This window comes from Grampus griseus (assembly GCF_964374135.1).
Source record: "Grampus griseus genome assembly, chromosome: 8".
NCBI classification, from domain to species: Eukaryota; Metazoa; Chordata; class Mammalia; order Artiodactyla; family Delphinidae; genus Grampus; species Grampus griseus.
The window spans coordinates 31,836,624-31,856,521 of record NC_139002.1 but is presented as its reverse complement, the minus strand read 5'-3'; the positions used below and the strand labels follow the sequence as shown (position 1 = coordinate 31,856,521).

The 19,898-nt window shown below is 37.3% G+C and overlaps 1 protein-coding gene across 6 annotated transcripts in view; it reads left to right on the top strand.

Annotated features, from left to right (window-relative positions):
* Nucleotides 1–19,898, top strand: part of YAP1 (Yes1 associated transcriptional regulator) — a gene marked incomplete at its 5' end in the record, with an annotated part of 106,881 nt that overhangs the window by 54,101 nt on the left and 32,882 nt on the right. For 3 of the 6 annotated variants that reach the window (XM_082659626.1, XM_082659622.1, XM_082659624.1), the window contains one exon: nt 15,736–15,849. In XM_082659626.1, the coding sequence (XP_082515752.1) occupies nt 15,736–15,849 (114 nt within the window). Of the gene's footprint in view, nt 1–15,735; nt 15,856–19,898 lie in introns of all 6 variants that reach the window. The other 3 variants (XM_082659625.1, XM_082659621.1, XM_082659623.1) reach the window with 1 other exon arrangement.

Genomic DNA, 19,898 nt, shown 5'->3' with positions numbered 1-19,898 from the left:
GAATAAAACTGTAATAAAGCCCAAAGTCAAAGCAATGAATGAAGTATGAGACGGAGGCAGTATACTTTATTACTCTCAATCTCTTATCCCAAATAATCTTTTTGAAACCAGAATTAGTGCTTGCTTTTTTCTCATCTGCAAATTTTGGTAAATTAAGAAAAGATGGCCACAGGAAAAGGGAAAATAGTAAAAAGCAAAAGCATAATCCAAATGAATATAATCCTTAAGAAACTGTTTGTTTTATTTAGTTTGTATCTTGATTTACTTGTTAAGTTCCTGAAAAAATGGTTAGTAATATGGAAACAAGAACCATTTTTCCTGTTTAAAAATATGGACCAGTCCATTTCATTTTAATAAAAGTTATCAGTAAACAATATATAGGGATTATGAAGGTAAAAATATTTATTTGTGAAATAGAAAAAATAATTCAGTGAGAATGTCCAAGCAAGTTGCAGATGACATAGCTTGCAATTATCATATCTTCAGTATATAGGAGTTCTTCTGAAGTCTTTGTTAAACCCCGTGATGCCCTACACATGGTATTTTAAAATCTTGATGGCTTCATGACTTTGCTGCTTGATGAAACATGCCACTTGTGTCCGAGCAGCTAATGGCCTCTACTTTACTCTGATGGCGAGAGCTTTTCGCTCCCTCTATACTGGGGATCAGTCTTTTTTTTTTGGAGGGGGGGGCTGCATTGGATCTTTGTTGCTGCACACGGGCTTTCTCTAGTTGCGGCGAGCGGGGGCTGGTCTTCAGTTGCGGTGCGTGGGCTTCTCATTGTGGTAGCTTCTCGTTGTGGAGCACGAGCTCTAGGTGCATGGGCTTCAATAGTTGCAGCACGCAGGCTCAGTAATTGTGGCTCACGGGCTCTAGAGTGCAGGCTCAGTAGTTGTGGCGCACAGGCTTAGTTGTGACGCGGCATGTGGGATCTTCCTGGACCAGGGATCAAACCCATGTCCCCTGCATTGGCAGGTGGACTCTTTACCACTGCGCCACCAGGGAAGTCCCCCTGGATCACTCTTGATATTAACTGATTCCAGTCATGATTTTTAACTTAAAAGTATTTTCTAAATAATATTAAAACTCAGAATACCTGGGCAAGGCAGCAACATTTAGCAAATGGAACAATAGATGTTGGCTGATAAATTATCATTCTTTATTCTGATTCTACCCAGCTACACTTCTAAAATGACTCCCAGAGCAAGACACCCTTCACCCCAAATATATCAGCAGAACTTTAAATTCAGTTATTCTGGAATCGAGGCGTGTGTTTATGTATTACTTAAGCTATTGGCATGTACGATATAGAACTATTTTTAAAGTAGTACTCATTTCTTCATTCCTTTATTAAAGAAGCCCAAAATAATCATGTTGAAAAGTGGACATATAGTTACTTGGTTTTTCAGTACCTTCAGAACAGCATTTTTTATAGTGTCAACATTTTCCTAAGATTGTGTCCACTTGGGAATTGTGATATCCCAAATAATTATCTAAATCTCAAGTGTGTTAGGCAGTACCGTATTCATACATTTAGTTATATGCCCTATTATTTCAGACAAGGTAATTCCTTTCTGTCTTTGCTTTACTTTAGGGGTTTTCTTCTAAAGCAAAGGGAGATATATAGAAACTCAAGGTTGTTGATGTCCCTTGACCTGATCTTAGAGCATGAATAACAAATATTTTAAAAAATCTATTAGAAGTCTCTTAAGTAATCATTTGGGAAAGTAAAGTTCATTTGAATTCTGAAAGTTACTGAGATTTTATTGTAAATACTGAACCTAATGAAGAAGAAAAGGATGTAAGCTTATTTCTGTTATGTTAACCAAGAGACTAACTTAGAAGAGTAGGATAATATTGTAAAGAGTATAAAGAAAAAAATTTGATACGTATCCTTGCCACCAGCTTTCTTAGTATAATGAGTTATTAGATAGTGGTGTTTAAAAATATAGGTGTCCATGTTCAACTTTTCTCCAGTGATTATTTGTAGTGATTATTTGGAAACTTTGCTCAGCTTTGGAGTAGAAAGGATGAGAAAGAGATTAAATTATTTACATTTAAGAACCAAATAAATGCCTGTTTTTTCTCTTGATAAGTGTTAGAATATTATTTTTGTCTTTCCTACTGATTTCTAAATCCTTCTGGCTACTCTCTTGCTACAATAATTTTATGACTCATAAGAGAAATATTTGTGTGAAAGATTAAGATGCTAATTCTTTAAAAATGATATCCATAGACTACCATATATAGGCAGCATCAGTGAAATGAAAAAAATCCTGCAACAATAGAGTTTTCCAAAATAATATTTTCTTTTGATGTCAATAAGGTAAAGAGGTGATAAAACTTTAGGTTAAAATTTTACCAAAAGGTCATTGCTTTATTTGAACATGTCTGAAGTCTAAATGAACTTTATAGAAAGCTAATCTTTTATAAATTTACATACTAAAACTCTGTAAGCTATTAAGTTAAAATCTAAAACACTCAAGTTACGCTGAAGAAAATCTGAAGAGTTGCATATTAGAAAGTTCTCTGAACTTATACTTGGCCTTTTCCTCTAGGAAGTTCATCTAGCTATAACAGACAAAGAGACAGATGATTTTTAACAGTCTTATTATTCACCTTGAGACAATTGAATTGTTCTCTTTCCACATCATTCATTCAACAAATATCAAATGCTCTACTTTGTACTAGACATCATTGTAATGGCCTCAGATTATGGAGTCAAGGTAAAACAATTTTTTTCCCATATAATTATAACAATAAATGTTATGGGAGACATGCACCAAGTGCCGAGAAAGTGGAGGAGGAACAAGTGAATAAGTGGTCGGGAGGGTAGAGCAGACATCTTTAAGGAGCCAGAGGTTTGTTCGTTCCCTCAACAAAAATTGAAAATATGTGCAGGACACGATTCTAAATCGTGAGAGTACAGAATAGAAACAAGTACACAATGTGTCAGGTAGTTACAAATGGAAAGAGAAAAGAAAAGTAAACCAGTTAAGGGCCAGAGAGTGACTGACTGGGGGATGGAGGAGGGAAATGATCATTTTAGATAGTTTCTCCAGTGTAGGCCTCTATAATTGATGATTTTTGAGCAAAGATCTGAATGAACTGAGAGCCATGAAGATATCTGAGGAAAAGGGGAGGAATGTTCCATGCATAACACAACAGCTGATTTAGAGTTGCTGAGGCACATTTGAGGCACAGTAAGAAGAAGGCCATTGCAACTGGAACAGTCACTGAAAGGTAGCACGGAAGCCCTGTTATATAGGGACTTGTAGGTTTTGAACAGAGGAGTGATACGATCTGAGTAAGTTTTTTAAAAGTACGGAGATTAGTTAGGGGGCAATTGCAATAACTCAGGGGAAACAGTGAACGAAGGTGGTGGAAGGGAAGTGGTGAGAAGTGGTTGAATTTAGAACCTGAATTTTAGTAGATGAGTGGGAGTTAAGTTTACGGAAGAAAAGGGAAGATAAAGATAGCATCATGTGAGAGATTACTGAGCCTGACACCCCCCAGCACCATATAAGTAGTGATGGAATGGTGGGGAGATGAGACTAAAGACATCTAAAGAAGGCCTTTGTGTGATCAACTAAGAAGTTTGAGCTTTATCCTGAAAAATTTGGGAGCCCATTAAAAATGACTCCTCTCTAGGGTTCTTCCACTATCTAAGGGAAAACCTTCTATGGGTTCCCTATTGTTGTTATTCAGTCATTTCCTCTTTGAGATCCAGGTTTATTTTCTCATAAACCTATCTCAATATTATTATACACAAGTTTTCATAAGTTAAATATATTGTTAGAACAAAATGGCAAAACTTCCAGGAAAGAGTAGGGAACGACTTTTTTTTTTATAAGTACCTACTATAAGCCCTTCCCTTTGTCAAGCACTTTCTCCTTTAATCCTTTCAACAATTAATTGAGAAGATCTTTGTCTCCATTTTCTGGATAAAGAAAGTGAGCATCAAGCAGATTAGTAACTTGCCCAAGGTTAGAAGGCTAATAATTAAATCTTGGATTCAGGATTTGAAACCAGGTCTGTCTGAATCCAAACCTTTCACAGTTTTCTTTAAAGTATGCTGTCTCTAGAGTTTAATTTCATTTATAATGCATCAAAGATGATTGGTTTTTGTTTTTTTAACCAAGTAACATCAAATGGTACTTTTGCTATACTGGTAAAATTTGGGTTAGTGGTAGGTAGTTCTATAAAAGAGTTTTAAAGTAAGCATTGTTAGTTTTCCATATTTTAAATCAGTGGTTCTCAATTTGTAACGTATAAAGGAATCGCCTGGGGATTTTTTTTCAATGCAGATTCTGATTCCATAGGTCAGGGGTGAGATGTAAAATTCTGCATTTCTAACAGATTTGCAGGAGGTGCTATAATGCTGGTTCATGGACTACACAGATAGAAGACTCTAGAATGGTGAACTTAAAACCATAGAAATGTTATTAAAGATCCACTTTGTTATTCCTTGTTTTATTTTATTAATATTTCTATTTTCAGTTGGGAAAAAACCTTTACTAAGTGCCTAATACAAATGGATGACTCCACCATTTCATATGAGAGCTCATTTAATATAAAAATGCTGCAGGGGCTTCCCTGGTGGCACAGTGGTTGAGAGTCCGCCTGCCGATGCAGGGGACGCGGGTTTGTGCCCCGGTCCGGGAAGATCCCACATGCCGCAGAGCGGCTGGGCCCGTGAGCCATGGCTGCTGAGCCTGCGCATCCGGAGCCTGTGCTCCGCAACGGGAGAGGCCCACGTGCTGCAAAAAAAAAAAAAAAAAAAAGCTGCAAAACGTTACCAACTTATAAAAAAAGTCTGTCATCTATAAAAGCACAAACTAAAGATCGGAGAGACTGACTTGACCAAGATCAATCAATCCTTCTTTTCACAGATAAGTTCTTAATCATTTCAGCTCAACAAACTTCGGTTGTATTTGGTGGTAGTGCTAAGCTCTACGGATATAAAGAGCAAAAAAATCAAGGTGATTCCTTCAAGACTTAGAGCTTGATGGGGAGAAATGTCAGGATGTAGGCAAATGAGTAGAGTTCAGTGAGGCATCTGCTAAAACAGGACATGAGCATGGTGCTTGGGGACACAGTATATGCTAGTGAGTAGAATACAGATAAGTAACATTGCCAGAATTCCAATCTAAGCCTGCAGATGTATGGGCCAGAGTTTCCTCTTACACTGCATTGTGATCTACAGGGGGTTTGGGCTCATCAGTATGTTCTAGTAGTTGGGCAGAAGAATCTTCTAGCTACTTATGACATAGGAGAACACCTGAACTCGAGGGGGAAAAAAAAGAAATGGCTTGGCTACCACTCTTGCATTTATTTGCCTGAAGCAGATTTTCATCGGTATATTTATAATCTTTTTAGTTTCCAGCCTCTAGGTCAGTACACAAAAATGACAAAACCTGAACTCATAACTTAGAGCTGCACACTTTAAATCAGTTTTCACCCTGAAAATAAAACAGTTACTTTGGAAGCCAGAAGAGAAATCATTTGTTTTTACCAAACCTTGATTTTATAACCTGCTTTTTCTTCAACAAATGCATTTATACACGCTTGTCCCGTGTTTTGCTTATTGAAGCCACAAAAAAAGTTAGTGACAGTGATATTATAGGGTTTATTATACACGACAACCTTTTCCATTGAGTCTACCTAAAAATTTTAGTAGTGTGGACAGAATTTTGTTAAGGATTGTTTAGGACTTATGAGGTCAAGCATATGAATTTCAGATGTTAGTGGTTATGAAAGACTCCCTTAGAAGCAAAACTGCAGAAGAGTCAGGGGTGCATATATTTTAGTTCTCAAATACTTTAAAAACCACACGTCTGCAAGATCAAAGAATCACAGTCTAACCTGGTGGTAGTTTCTGATGAATGATGCCATCCTTGTCCTGAGCAACCTTGCAAAATTGAACATACCCACTCAAAAAAAAAAAAGGAAAACTCTTTTTCTGTATTCTAGGGCAGAATGATAAATTCTGAATTAAACTCAGTGTAAAAGAACAAATACAAGACAATCTTCAGTGAGCATCCACGAAATCAAAAACAAGTGCAATTTCAGTTCACAGGTGGGGAGGACTCTTACTAGTGGGATAGGAATTGAGAAAAGCTTTGCAAAGATACAGCATGAAAATGGAGTGGAATTTCAGTGGGTAAAAATAGTGGAGGCTAGGAGGAGACAGGCTGGGGTGTGTACATTGGGGATATGTGTGGAGGTGAAAAGTGCATGACCCTGCTAAGTACTGGAAAGACAGGCCATGCAGCAGGAGGACTAACTTTGAATGGATTACTAAATTACTAATGTGATAGGATCATCTTACCAAAGAGAGAGCACCGGGTGCAATAGTAGAGGAAACTACTGTATATGCAAGCAAAGCCCTCTTGAGGAAGGGGCATTCACATTGGGGAGGGACGAGTAAGGCGTTAGCTAAGCAAGGAGGGCAGGGAGAAAGGTGCCTGCAGGGTGGTCCTGGAGAGAGGAGAGGAGGAAGAGTTTGAAGGACTGAAAGAAGACTGGGTGAGGAGAGGTATGAATGGTAGTGGTGATGCTTTCAGAACCTGTGCACTGTGCTATGTAATGCGTGACAACAGAGGACCTTGAATAACCCAATTAAGATTTGAGAATTTTTCCTGTGGGCTTTAGGGAGCCCTGAGTCATAGAGCTACTTCCCCAGAGAAGGTGTGAGGCAAGATGCTCTTAAGGTACATATAATGTTTAATGTTGCAGTTGATTAAAACCAATGGGTAGGGCTTCCCTGGTGGCGCAGTGGTTGAGTCCGCCTGCCGATGCAGGGGACACGGGTTCGTGCCCCGGTCCGGGAAGATCCCACATGCCGCGGAGCGGCTGGGCCCGTGAGCCATGGCCGCTGAGCCTGCGCATTCGGAGCCTGTGCTCCGCAACGGGAGAGGCCACAACAGTGAGAGGCCCGCGTACCGAAAAAAAAAAAAGAAAAAACCAATTGGTAGGCTACTGCTAAAGTTTAGTCATGGAAATACGAAAGTCTACAGTAAAGTTTGATTTGAGGAACAGGGGCAATTGAATTTTAAAGTAACGTCAACTCAAAATATGAGGACATGTTTTTTGAAGTGTTGGTGTCCAGTTGGTGGAGAAGAAAGACTAGTGTTGACCTTGTGAGAAGCATTAAAGATGTAGGAGCCATCTATGTGAATATGACTGAAGCAATGGGATTTCATGAAAGTTCTAGGAAAAGAAATTTTAAAAAACACTACTTTTCATTAATGTTTGTCGTATTTGCAGTGTAGTACTTAAGAGCATGAGTTCTGGAGAGCTAGAACTATCTGGGTTTGAATCCAGGCTCTGCCAGTTACTAGTCTGGGCTAAGTGATCTGAGGCAATAGTTTCCTCATTTGTAAAGTGGGAATAATAATAGGACCTATGCCATGGGACTGTTAAATGAGTTAATTTGCTTGCAAAAAACTTAGAACAATGCTTTACGTATAATAATACAGTTTGTGATTCATCATAAGTGTAAGAGACCAGAATTTCAAAACAAATTCTTCAAAGTTAGATTCCTTTGAAAGATGTATTGCATCTACTTCTCCAGCTACTCCTCTTACATTCTAAGGAAACGACTTCTTGATAGCCCTGTACTTTGAACCATGATAGGGGTGTGTTTAGTAAACTTTCAGTGTCCTGGGTGACATCTTTATTCCTGAATTGTGGGGCAGGTGAGAGGGAGAGGTTGTTCATCTTGTGGCATAATCAAGACTTTCTGGCTTGATTAGACATTGCAAATGGTTTGTTAGTCATTACTAATGCAAGAAGGTCCTTAGGCAAGAGCAGGAAGTTGATGTTGAGTCACCTTCAGTATTATGACATAGAGTATTTTATTTGTTTTCAAAACATTGCAGGAAGTTAGTATTTGTTATAGTAGTTATCATTCAACCAATAGTAGTAAATCCTACATAAAAATTTATTTCCCCCAAGGGTTAGTAATTCTAATTTATGAATTACTTTAATTATAGCCTACCGCTCTCTCTTGCTTGTCCTAATTCAAATTTCTCACCCTCTTTACATCTTATTAAAATGATGACCTCTTTCTGTTTACCTTCTTGATCCAGGGCTTATTTTTTATCTCCTCCTTTTTCCAAAAGACTTTGATGTGGTGGTTAGGCATGATAGCCCAGCCTTGGAAAACTCCCATATCTTTCCCATGTCAAAGGGCCTGCCTTTAGTGTATGTAAGCATAATCTGGGATGAAAATGTTTATTGCCCACTCTCACATGTTTAGAGGTTGTCCATGAGTTTGGAGACGTTGTTATTATCCTTTAGTATTGGTGGTCCCCTTTAGGTATAACCCATTCAACTATTTACTGGTTAAAATGCTGAGAGGTTTTCTGATCAAGTCTGGATCATAAAAACAAAGTGAATCACCGTACCTCATTCCTTGCTTATTCTACCCCCTTCATACTGGCCTCCTCGCTGTTTCCCCGACTGGAATGCTCATGCCCCACATCACCACACGCTGGCTTGCATTGTGTACGAGTCTCAGCTTTAAGGTCACTTTCTCAGTTTGGCCCTTCTTAGTCCACATTTTAAAAACACCATTTCCAGGTTTATGTTTTTGTTGTTTTGGTTGTTTTGGTTTTGCACTCATGCTGGTTTGTTTTTTGTTGTTGTTTTTTTTGCACTCATTTTGTTTTTTGTTTTTTTTTTCACTGCACTTATTGTTAGCCAACATTGTACTATACATATCTGCCTGTCTTCCTGGCTAGAACATAAATTCCATGAAACAGGAACTGTTTTGCTTATCTCTGTATGTCCAGGGGTCTAGATTAGAGCCTGAATATAGTAGGGACTCAATAAATACTTAACTGAATAAAAGAATTTGCTATATCCCTGTGCCTTCAATTTAAGTGATACCAAATAATGGAGAAATTGAACTTACGTGGAGAGGATGAAACGGGATATTTTTCTCTGACAAGCATAAATAAAGAATTTTAATTGAATTTTGTTTTGATTACATTAATGTCAGCCAACATGTAAATTCCTGCCCTTGCTGAGTAGTAGGCATCCTACTCGACAGTAAAATAGAAAAATGCAAAATATACACTCCTGTGTTAGGTATTTCACAGTCTAGCCTGGAAGAAAATGCATATAAACAAATAATACTATGTGATAAATTTTATGGCATTAGTTAATAAAGAAAATATTTTGCCAGCACAGAGAGATGACTCTTCATTTGAATTGAGAAAGTGAAGAGTTCTCAGCTAAAAATGGTTTAAAGCTAAGTTACGAGTAGTAGTTCCCATGGATCACATCAGTTTACTTGCCTCCAGAGTCCTACTCTTCATTTCCATCTGGTCATTAGAGGACAAACAAGATAATGTATTTTGGTCTACTTCTCCATGATAGTTGCTTGAGCCATTTCAGTTTTTTAAAAAAAGAAGCATCGCCCTTCTTATGACTTTATTTATCCTGATAGATGTTGAGCCATTTGCCTCATCTTATTCTAGCAGATGTGGCTGTGTGCCATTCTCAGACATGCAGTGCTTGATAGTTCGGCCTCTGAACTGCCCATGATGCCTAACAGTGAATAATTATAGTTTTATACAAGTTACATAAATTCAAGAAACAGTTCTATACCAGCCAAAGAATTCTAAGTAGTTATTTTTAGGTCAGTGTTTGTCAAAAGTATGTTCCTTGGACCAGCAGCATCAGCATCATCTGGGAATTTTCAGGCCCAGCCCCAAACCTACTGAGTCAGAAATTCTAGGGGTGGGGCTCAGCTTGTATTTATCTTAAGTAAATAAAATATTGCTACTTCTGTTTGCTTCATTTTATATACTCCTTCTTGGAGAAGTTAGAATATTTATGACACTAAAATCAAGATGTAAATTGAACTCAAAGGTATTCTACATTTATTTTGATCTGTCCCTGTAGTCTCCTCTTATTATAAATCTAGTTTTGTGAGAAGCCTAGATTTCCCCTTAGACTTACTGACCTTACTCCATTCCAACTCTAGACCAAACAGATGCTTGCATCAAACTTTCAGTAGCCTGTGCAGCTTGATGATTCAGAAAATATATCACTCTTGCTTTCTCACCTTCTTATGGTTATTCGGCAGTTAGCTTAGTTTAACCATAATGACATAGAAACCTTGCATTATCAGGTCACCAAATTTCTTCTAAAGAGAGAGCATTTAACTGAAAATTCTTTTTGTGGGTGAATAAAGCCCAGATCGATTGTTGTTTATTTAGTTCACATTTAAGATTGAAGATTTGTTTCTTTTCAGTTTTCTTTTTTCTATTACTAAGAATTCGATTGTGGTGCAAAGCTGTTTAAAGGTAATCTTTCCTCCTCTACTCCTTTGCCTTTATCAGTAGTAGCTTTCTTTTTTTATAAAGCGGACATCCTATTTTATTTTCTTTTTTAATTTTTTTTAAATTTCATTTATTTATTTATTTTTGGCTGTGCTGGGTCTTCTTTTCTGTGCGTGGGCTTTCTCTAGTTGCGGCGAGCGGGGGCCACTCTTCATCGCGGTGCGCGGGCCTCTCACTGCCGCGGCCTCTCTTGTTGCGGAGCACAAGCTCCAGACGCGCAGGCTCAGTAGTTGTGGCTCACGGGCCCAGCCGCTCCACAGCATGTGGGATCTTCCCGGACCGGGGCACGAACCCGTGTCCCCTGCATTGGCAGGCAGACTCTCAACCACTGCGCCACCAGGGAAGCCCGGACATCCTATTTTAGACAGTCTCTTTACACACAACATTAAATTTTTATCCAATGTTAAATGAACAACATAAGTGAATATAAAAGCATTCTTTTGTGTTTAGTATGTATATTTGGTATCAATTTGAGTGCTTATAAAATTAATTATATAGTAATTATTGTATTTCATATGTACATTATTTAATTCTTTAATTAGAAATATGATGAGAAAATAGGCAGAAATCACTATGCTCTTTATTTGTATACCGGGCTTGTCTCTCCTTTATATCCTCATGTCTAAAATTAGTTAGAGCTTTGTTTTTGATTGTTTGCAAATTTAATGTATGGAAACACCTGCATAAGTTTTGGGGAATGTATTTATATCTTTGGGAAGCAGTGTGTTGTATGGTTTAAAAGCAGAAGCTCTGAAGTCAGACTGCCTGGGTTTAAATCTTTACCTTAGGGAAGTTTACTTTATTGTTTACCTTGGGCAAGTGATCTGTCTGAATGTAACTGTGTTTCATCTGTATGATATGGCTAAGAACATGGTGTGTGATGGTACTAATGGAGCTAGTTAGTGGTAGAGGTGTTGCTGCCATTGCTGCCCCCCAGAGGTTGTGCATTGCACTATTATTTATAAGAGCAAAAAAATTTACAAAGAACTGATATGTAACACTGGGAAAAGGGATAAATGAATTCTAATATATCTGTGCAGTAAGATCTGTGAAGCCATTAAAAAGAATGAGAGAGACTTATGTGTTGTGTTAAGAAAAGATGTCTGTAATATATATTAAGTGAATATAGCAAGTATGGTTCAGGTAGAGCATGACATCAGTGGTTATGCATGTGTGTCACAAACTGTGCACAAGAAAAAAATCCAGAACATATCACAAAACTAAAGTTGTTCAGTTTTTCCCCCAGGGAATAGATTACAAGAAACTTTCACTTTTCCATTATGCATTTCTACAAATCTTAAACATTTTTTAAAAATTTCAGATGAACTGTAAAAGTGAAATACACTTATGAACAAAAGCTTTAAGGTGCAAAAAACACTGCATTAATAACGTCATTCACATATTCTGCTTATAAGCTTATTAATTGAAAAAAAGTTGTTTTGGGTTTTTCCTTAACATCTTGTGCCATATTTAATTCTTTTTTTTCCCTTTTTACTTAATCTAATGTTAGTGAAATTTGTCTTATGTAAAAGGATATTTCAGGGAAATATTTTAAGAAATCTATTTAGAGTCTCTTTAACACAGTGTCCCATTGAAATTTTAATTTTTAGAGAAGTTACGAATCACTATATCAAGAATCAGATTGGAATGACAATGAAGCCTTTATTAGGCCACGACATTAAAAGTATATATTGCTTTACTGCCTTCAATACCAGTATTACATAAATGCATGTATCAGAAACTTCACAGAAATTACATGACAACTCTTGTAGCTAAGAAAGTGATTCTGAGGTGTACATTTGTCTTGCCTTTTTAATTTTTTTTTTTTTTTTTTTTTTTTTTTTTGGCTGCGTTGTGTCTTCGTTGCTGTGCATGGGCTTTCTCTAGTTGTGGTGAGCGGGGCTACTCTTTGTTGTGGTGCATGGGGCTTCTCATTGCGGTAGCTTCTCTTGTTGCGGAGCACAGGCTCTAGGTACATAGGCTTCAGTAGTTGTGGCACGTAGGCTCAGTAGTTTTGGCTCGCGGGTTCTAGAGCACAGGCTCAGTAGTTGTGGCCCACAGGCTTAGTTGCTCCACAGCATATGGGATCTTCCCAGACCAGGGCTCGAACCCCTGTCCCCTGCATTGGCAGGCAGATTTCTTAACCACTGAGCCACCAGGGAAGCCCACCTTTTAAAATTTATAAACCTGCCCTAAAAGGAGATGCATATCTGGGAAACTGAACTGTCTTTATGCAGTTTAGCCTTCATGTACATAAAATATGCCGTTGATTTTATTGGGGGAGAAATTCCATCCAAAAATGTTGCCTACAGCTATGAGTTAAGAGTGTCTGTACAGTGTGTAGCTTTTATTTTTTAAAATCACAGATAGGGCATGTATATGAATTATAAATATATAAATACAATTTTGTATTAAAAGTTTTATAGTTTATGACAAAATCTGGTTCTGTGATAGGCTAATGAGTACAGTCGCTGTGAAGGAATGTTTGTGGCTCATGTCAGTGTGTGAATGCATAGACAATTTGAAACTTTTGATATATTTGTGATATTTATCTTCCGTATACATCTTATGGGAAAACCCAAACGAACTTTTTGGCCAACCCCATATATGTACTATATGATTTTAAGCTTGTTTATAGAAAGTTCAAAGTATTAGAAGGCAGGATGTTCATTCTTCCATTAAATATCTAGTGAGCAATTACTCAGATACTGGACACGAGTTAAAAGATAAGTGGCCTGGTCATTGTCAGGAAGGCAGACATGTAAGCAAATAAATACAGCTCTATCTGTTAAAACATTAATACAGAGTAGAAGAGGAAGTTAATGATTTTATGTGGGGTAATCAGGGAAGGCTGAATCAAAGGGGTGACATCTGAGCTTTCTCTTTTAAGGTGAATAAGAGTTTATAAGAGATGGGGCAGAAGGCTGTCTGTGATAACATGAATAGTATATACAAGGAGATGGCATGATTTTGTGAAAACTTGGGGAAGTAGAGTGAGGGTTGGGTGTGTGAGGAAGACTTATTAAGAAATGAGTCCAGCTGGCATTTTCCTTTTGATGGTAGAGAGCAAGGGAAACGTTTTTAAAATCAGTGAGTAACATATAAATGTTGATTGGGTAGTATTTTAAGAAGAAAACCCTGGTGGCTGCTGGATAGGAGACACTGGAATGAGGAGAGGAAACAAGAAGTCAGACACCAGGAACAAAGATCTGTAGTGGTTAAGAAAAAGAGCTGAAAATTATTGATGGTTGAATTCTTAGAGACGGGCTGCAGCAGATCAGTCAGAGTGTTAAGTGGAGTCTACAGCATGGAGTGGGTGGAGCAGAAAGGGAAAGTTGATTTGTATCCAAGATACTGTTCTTGGTTCTAACTCAGACAACAAAGGTAGAGAGTGATATTGTTTAAAAAAAAAAAAAAGTAGGGAATCCATTTACTCAGGAGGCAGGTTTGGAGGCTATAATGAGGTCTGTTAGGGCCATTGGGTTGATGCTTCCAAAGGCATCCAGTGACTTTTGTTGACTTGTTCATCATCATGATATCTTAGGAAGTTAGAATTTTAATTACTTGTTTTTCAGAAGCATTTTACAATTGAGCCATCTTCGCAATTAAAGTCAGTAACAAACCCTTAATATTCAGTTCTGGAGGTTCTGTCTTCCTAGTGGGGAAATAGAACCCAAAGTGACACTGAAGGCTGCTGAGAAAAGTGGTTTGTTTGATTTACATGTGTTAAACAGATCTGCTTCCCATTCACTTTTTAGTAAACACAGGATTTCTGCAGCAAAGTTCAACTCTGGACATGGTTAGCATTGTGTGCAGAGTTCCATATTCAGGATTGGAGAAGGGTCTTCCCCCTGTGGCCTGTCTAGGAGTACAGAACACTCTGGTTCCACATGCCTGCATTCCCTAACAGGATTTTGACCCCATCAAAGTAGATCTTTGATAATACTATAGGAGCAAATTGGTCTGTTCCTAATACAAATGAAACTGGCCTAGAATTAGGGCCTTGGGTCCCATGGGCCTGTGTGAGTGGTCTGTTTAACCAAAGTTACTCTTTCAGCATTACTCTTAAGGCTGTTGGACTGCCAGTATAGAAAGAAGGAACTTGTTCCATTTTTGCACAGGAAACATACTTAGTCTCTGATCTTGGATGTGGGAGGTGAATAAAAAGAAGTGTTGTTATGAGAAAAATGTCTCAGGAATTAGGCTGCTAAGTTTATCATCTCTGACACTAGCTTTGTGATGTACCGACTAAACCACTCTGTGCCTCAGTTTCCCCATTAGAATGGAGATAGTACTACTGCTTATGTCCTTGGTCATTGTAAGGATTAAACGAGTTAATGTACCTAATATACTTAGCACAGGGACTGGCACACAGTAAGCAGTCAATTCGTGTTGGTCCACAGATGGAAAATTTTAGGCATTTGCTCAGACTCTCCCAATTTACCTTTGCCTTTTCTGATTCCTGGTGGGAGTGGCAAGTGGAAGCCGGGGAGTGGGAGAGACAAGGAGGAAATATGCCTGAATTTAGTGGTTTATACTGGGCCTCTCTTTTCATTGCTATTACCTCTTAAAAGCAACTATCTAGCCTCCCTTCCCTCATAAAGATAGAATAATCTTCTTATACTTTCTATATTCTTTAGCCCTATCTCCCAGGTATTACTTCCTCACTCCGTAGCTTTGAAATTTGTACCTTTTCTCTTTTTCTTCCTGAGAAATTTGCCTTCCGGCAGTTGTGGTGTTTACTCTGCCCCCTTCCCAAGTCTCTGACAAACTTAAACTTCTAGCCACAATCCCCACCTCCTAGCAACTTCCAGTCTGCTTAAGAATAAGCTTTTTGGAACCATGTTTTCTCTACTATAGTTTTCTTGGTGTGAGTCAGTCACATAAATAATGGAAATAAATGGTACTTGGCAGTCTTAGCTAAACTGTGCTTTATATTAAGCAGAATGTTTATGATACTGTAGGTACTCTGAGAACACTTACATATATTCCTTATTAAAGAACCTTTTGGGGTCTCTAGGAAGATACTGTCCCAAAACTGACTGGATTGGGGGATGGTCCCTGAGCTGCAGCACTCCATGTCTTATATTAACACTAATAACAGTTATTTGGGTCATGACTTCCAGAGCATTTTCTAAAAATCTGACCTTTTTTACATCTGTGTCTTTGGGGGTATAGATTTTATTATTGGGTAATTTCCTTTTAGTGGAGAAGAATCAAGTATACAGGTTTACCTTTCTTCTCTGAGCACATTGTTAATTCTGCATTAATGAGTTGTTTTATGTCAGGATGTGTTTTCTTTTTAAATTAGCACCCCTCTCACTTTTTTTTAGATGCACCAAGTTAAAAACCAACCGTGATTTTTTTTCTGTATTTATAGGTCCTCTTCCTGATGGATGGGAACAAGCCATGACTCAGGATGGAGAAATATACTATATAAACCATAAGAACAAGACCACCTCTTGGCTAGACCCCAGGCTTGACCCTCGTTTTGGTAAAGGTTCATCTCAAAATCTTTTTAGATATTTTTGATGACTGTTTTTTGGTATGTGAATTTGGGAAGGTACATTTAAATTAAATTGCACTGCTTCATAATTTTAAAAAATGACTGCCCATCCAACTTATCCAAGTACTGTTTTTATACCTTTCACTTTAAACTTGAGAAATTCAGGTCTAAATCAGCCTTTTAGCTTGGACTTCTTGGGATGGGGTTGGAGGAATGTTGTGGTGGTTTACTAACCAGACTCGCTGTTCCGTTCACATTTTGGGAAAACGCAGTGATCGTGTTTAAAATGATCTTTCTAGCTACAGAAATAATCAGTCTGTCGCTTCATCTAAAACCTGGGATATCAACTTTTGTCAGTAACGTGGTGTCTGCTTATGCTTAACTTAAGAGAGTAACGAGTACCATCCTGTGCCTGGGTATTATAATGTTTTCTATCCTAGGGGGGGTGGGTACCCCGTCACCCTAGAGATAGACCAATGAAAGCCTTTTTTTCCTTCTCTTCGCTTCTGCCCCCCCCCTTTTTTAAGTAAAGGGGGTTTTTCCTTTGTTTTTCATTTAGGAAACAAACCCAAAATAAGCCATATTTCCCTCCAAATCAAATGACAAAAATCACCATTTGCACAAAGAAATATTCGCCTCCCAAATGTGCATATTTTGATAATAGTATACATTTTTTTTAGGGCCTTTTTACACATTTTTTTTCACTGTTTTCAGTTTCTTCAGTTGGGTTTCTGAGACATTTTTCCAAAGCCATGGAAAAATGTATTTAAAAAGGAGCAGATCATTGTGGTTTTAAAGCTTTCGTCTTGGACTGGATGCAGCTAAATGAAAACAATGTGCAGATCACTGAGTAGGTCAGACTGAGGGAACTCGGAACCTTTGAAGCTTTACAGGGGTTGACCTAACAACAACTGTGGGGCCCTTATGGGAAAGAGGAATTAACTCTGTGAATGCCATCAAAACACAGTCCTGGGGGAAAAAGAGAAAGAAAAACTCTACCCAGAGCTGGTTGGGTAAAATAACTTCCCCGTCAGGAACATTCTGAGCAGTTCTCCTATATCTATATGTATACCTTTTTAAACCCCCAACATTTGGGTTTGCCCCAAGCTTACTGATTGGCCAGCCTTATGAACTGATTGAATCCCCTATTCAAGTCAAGTCAAAGGTGGGATCAGGGCAGAGACTGTCATTTTGACAGGTATCCGGTTTGGCTTAAATGCTAGCCTTTTGAGTTTCAAGACCTATTTGAGTGTTAAAAAAGTAATGTGGCATGTTAATAATTTGCAACTTCAGATTCTATTTAATGCTTGAATAAGCCCTTGTGGTTGAAACAGGAAACCAAGTAAGGTAGAGAATTTAATAAATGTTGCCATTTGTATGGACTAGAACGATAACAGACATGTTTCCTTAAATCATCTTTAATGAAATGAATTCTGCTTGTCCATGTTTTGGAAATTTTAAAAAATGGTACTGTGGGATTTTTTTTCCCTCTACACGAGATTATGAAAAATGATGATTAACCCTTAGCTAACTGTAGAAATCAGCAATTGGAACAAAGCTTTTTTTTTTTTTTTTAAGTATTTTCAGTTAATAAAAAGTGAAATAAAACAACTTGGCTGTGAGCTTAAGTAGATTCATTAATTACACACACAGCTTGGTCTTTTTTTTTAAATGGGAGAAAGTACCAAAAAAAAATAATGATAATCTCCCTCCCACCTTCAACACGTATGTACACACAGCGTACAGTTAGCTATGCCAAGAAAAGTTTTCATAAAATACTCTTACTGCGTTTAGTTTCCCTTTTTGGGCCCACTGTGTATGTGTATTCCAGACAGGCTTGACAACATGCCAAAGCTTTTTATTTTGTGGCCCGACTTTTAATCTGTTCCAGACCTTTTCAGTCAGAGAGCTCAAGTGTAACTGAAGGGGAGCAGGAAAGGGAAAAAAAAAAGTGTGGGTTTCTCTGATCCAGAGTGACAGCAAATAGAGACAAGCTGTTAGCTGCTGAATTTGAAGGAGTTTTCCTTGAAATCTGAAGTTCTATGGTGGATTGCATTTTATCTGCCAAAAAAATATAGACTATCCCCTTTCTGACCCTTTGAACCATGCAGACACCAACAAATGATAGGTTATTGCTTTCATGGTTGTGAAATTTGTTTTCCTATATTCCCCAAATCTATATGAAAGTATTTACCATTTTTTACCTTAAGTCAAGTTGACCTATGTCTTTTGACATTTTAGAGTAGAAGATACACCTTACATCTGATAAGCTTGACTTTATCACTCACCTCCTTCAAACACCAGCCTCTTTTATATTTCTGTTCTTTATCAGCTGCTTTAGAATAATTATATTTAGAATAATTCACATCCCACATGAAGTTAATAAATTATCCATGTAACATAAATTCAGGAAATTAAATAATTAGTTATGCATTGTTTCTTTTTTATCTGATTTTTTATTCTTTAACATTTAAAAACTATGTATCTTTTAAAAATTTTTATTGAAGTTTTTATTTTACGTTGACTTACAATATTAGTTTCAGGTGTATAGCAGTGATTCAACATTTTTAAAGCTTATACTCCATTTAAAGTTATATGATAATGACTATTTCCCTGTGCTGTACAATGTATTCTTGTTGTTTATTTGTTTTATACATAGTAGTTTGTATCTCTTAATCCCATACCCTTATCTTGCCCCTCCCTAAAAACTATATATCGTTGACATATTATTTTACAGCATTGATTAGTAATTTGTAACAAATCATGAAGTGACATCCAGTGCCAATAAGAATTAGCTGATATTTACTGACTTCGAAAAAAGGAGGGCTTTTGTTTGTTTTTAAGGAATCATATTAGGAATGTTTTCACACTGTATTAAAGAAAGTTGATGCTTGAGTATTATGCAGGTCATTAAATTATTTCTTATTAACACTCTTTTTCCTAGAGATTTTATACTTGCAAACATGAAGAGTCTCAGGTTTAAATATTTTCTTGTATGTTGTAAAATTATTTATTGTTTTATATAATAATAGCCATTTGAATATTTTCCAGTAAAAGCCCTAATGAAAACATACACAAAAATTATAATTCCTGTTTTTCAGAATGAAAACTCTATTCCAGAATATTAATGGTCAATGAACTGATCTTTTATGTAATGTTGTTGTCCCTGTTTATATAAAAGGACATAATAAGTAGTGTTAGAATCTGTGTTTCTGGAAATAAGTGCTGATGGGACCACTGGGATTAAAAACACGTTGGGTGTAAATAAAATAAACAGAACTAGAACTGGAACTAGAGATTTGGATTAAAAGGTGTATCTTTTGAGACTTAAAGGAGGTAATAAACAACCTAGTTGGCGAATTCAGAATATCCTTTATAATTACTATCAATAATTCTGTGCATAGAAATTCTGTGCATGGAAATGTCACAGCTAATTAAAACCTAGGTGTTGATTTTGGTCCTTGGTTTCAAAGTTTCCCAAAACTTGCTATTAAGTCAAAAGCCAAAAGTTGTTCACATCTTTCTTATCAAAGTTAAATATTTTGCATCAATAATTAAAGGTCTGTTAAATTTTTTAACTGTTTAGACATTCATTAACCTTTTTCCTTGAAGACTAAATATTTCTGATAGCTGTTATAAGTAATATTTTACTTTTGATGAAAATGTACCTAAATGTACCTAAGCCTGTTCTGGTAGAGGTAGGAAAAAGCACTAAAGGCTGTAGAAACTAAATCTGTAACTCCATTAATGGAGTCTTGGGTAGCTAGAATACCAACATCAAATCATTTGAATTTTATTGAAGCAAGTCTCTTTATATTCGTGCATTAAAAACAAGTTCTTTGGTTTTTTGTTTTGTTTTCCTTACCCTCTTTTTTTTTTTTTTTTTTTGCGGTACGCGGGCCTCTTACTGTTGTGGCCTCTCCCACAGGTTCAGCGGCCACGGCTCACGGGCCCAGCCGCTCGGCGACATGTGGGATCTTCCTGAACCGGGGCACGAACCCGTGTGCCCTGCCTCAGCAGGCGGACTCTCAACCACT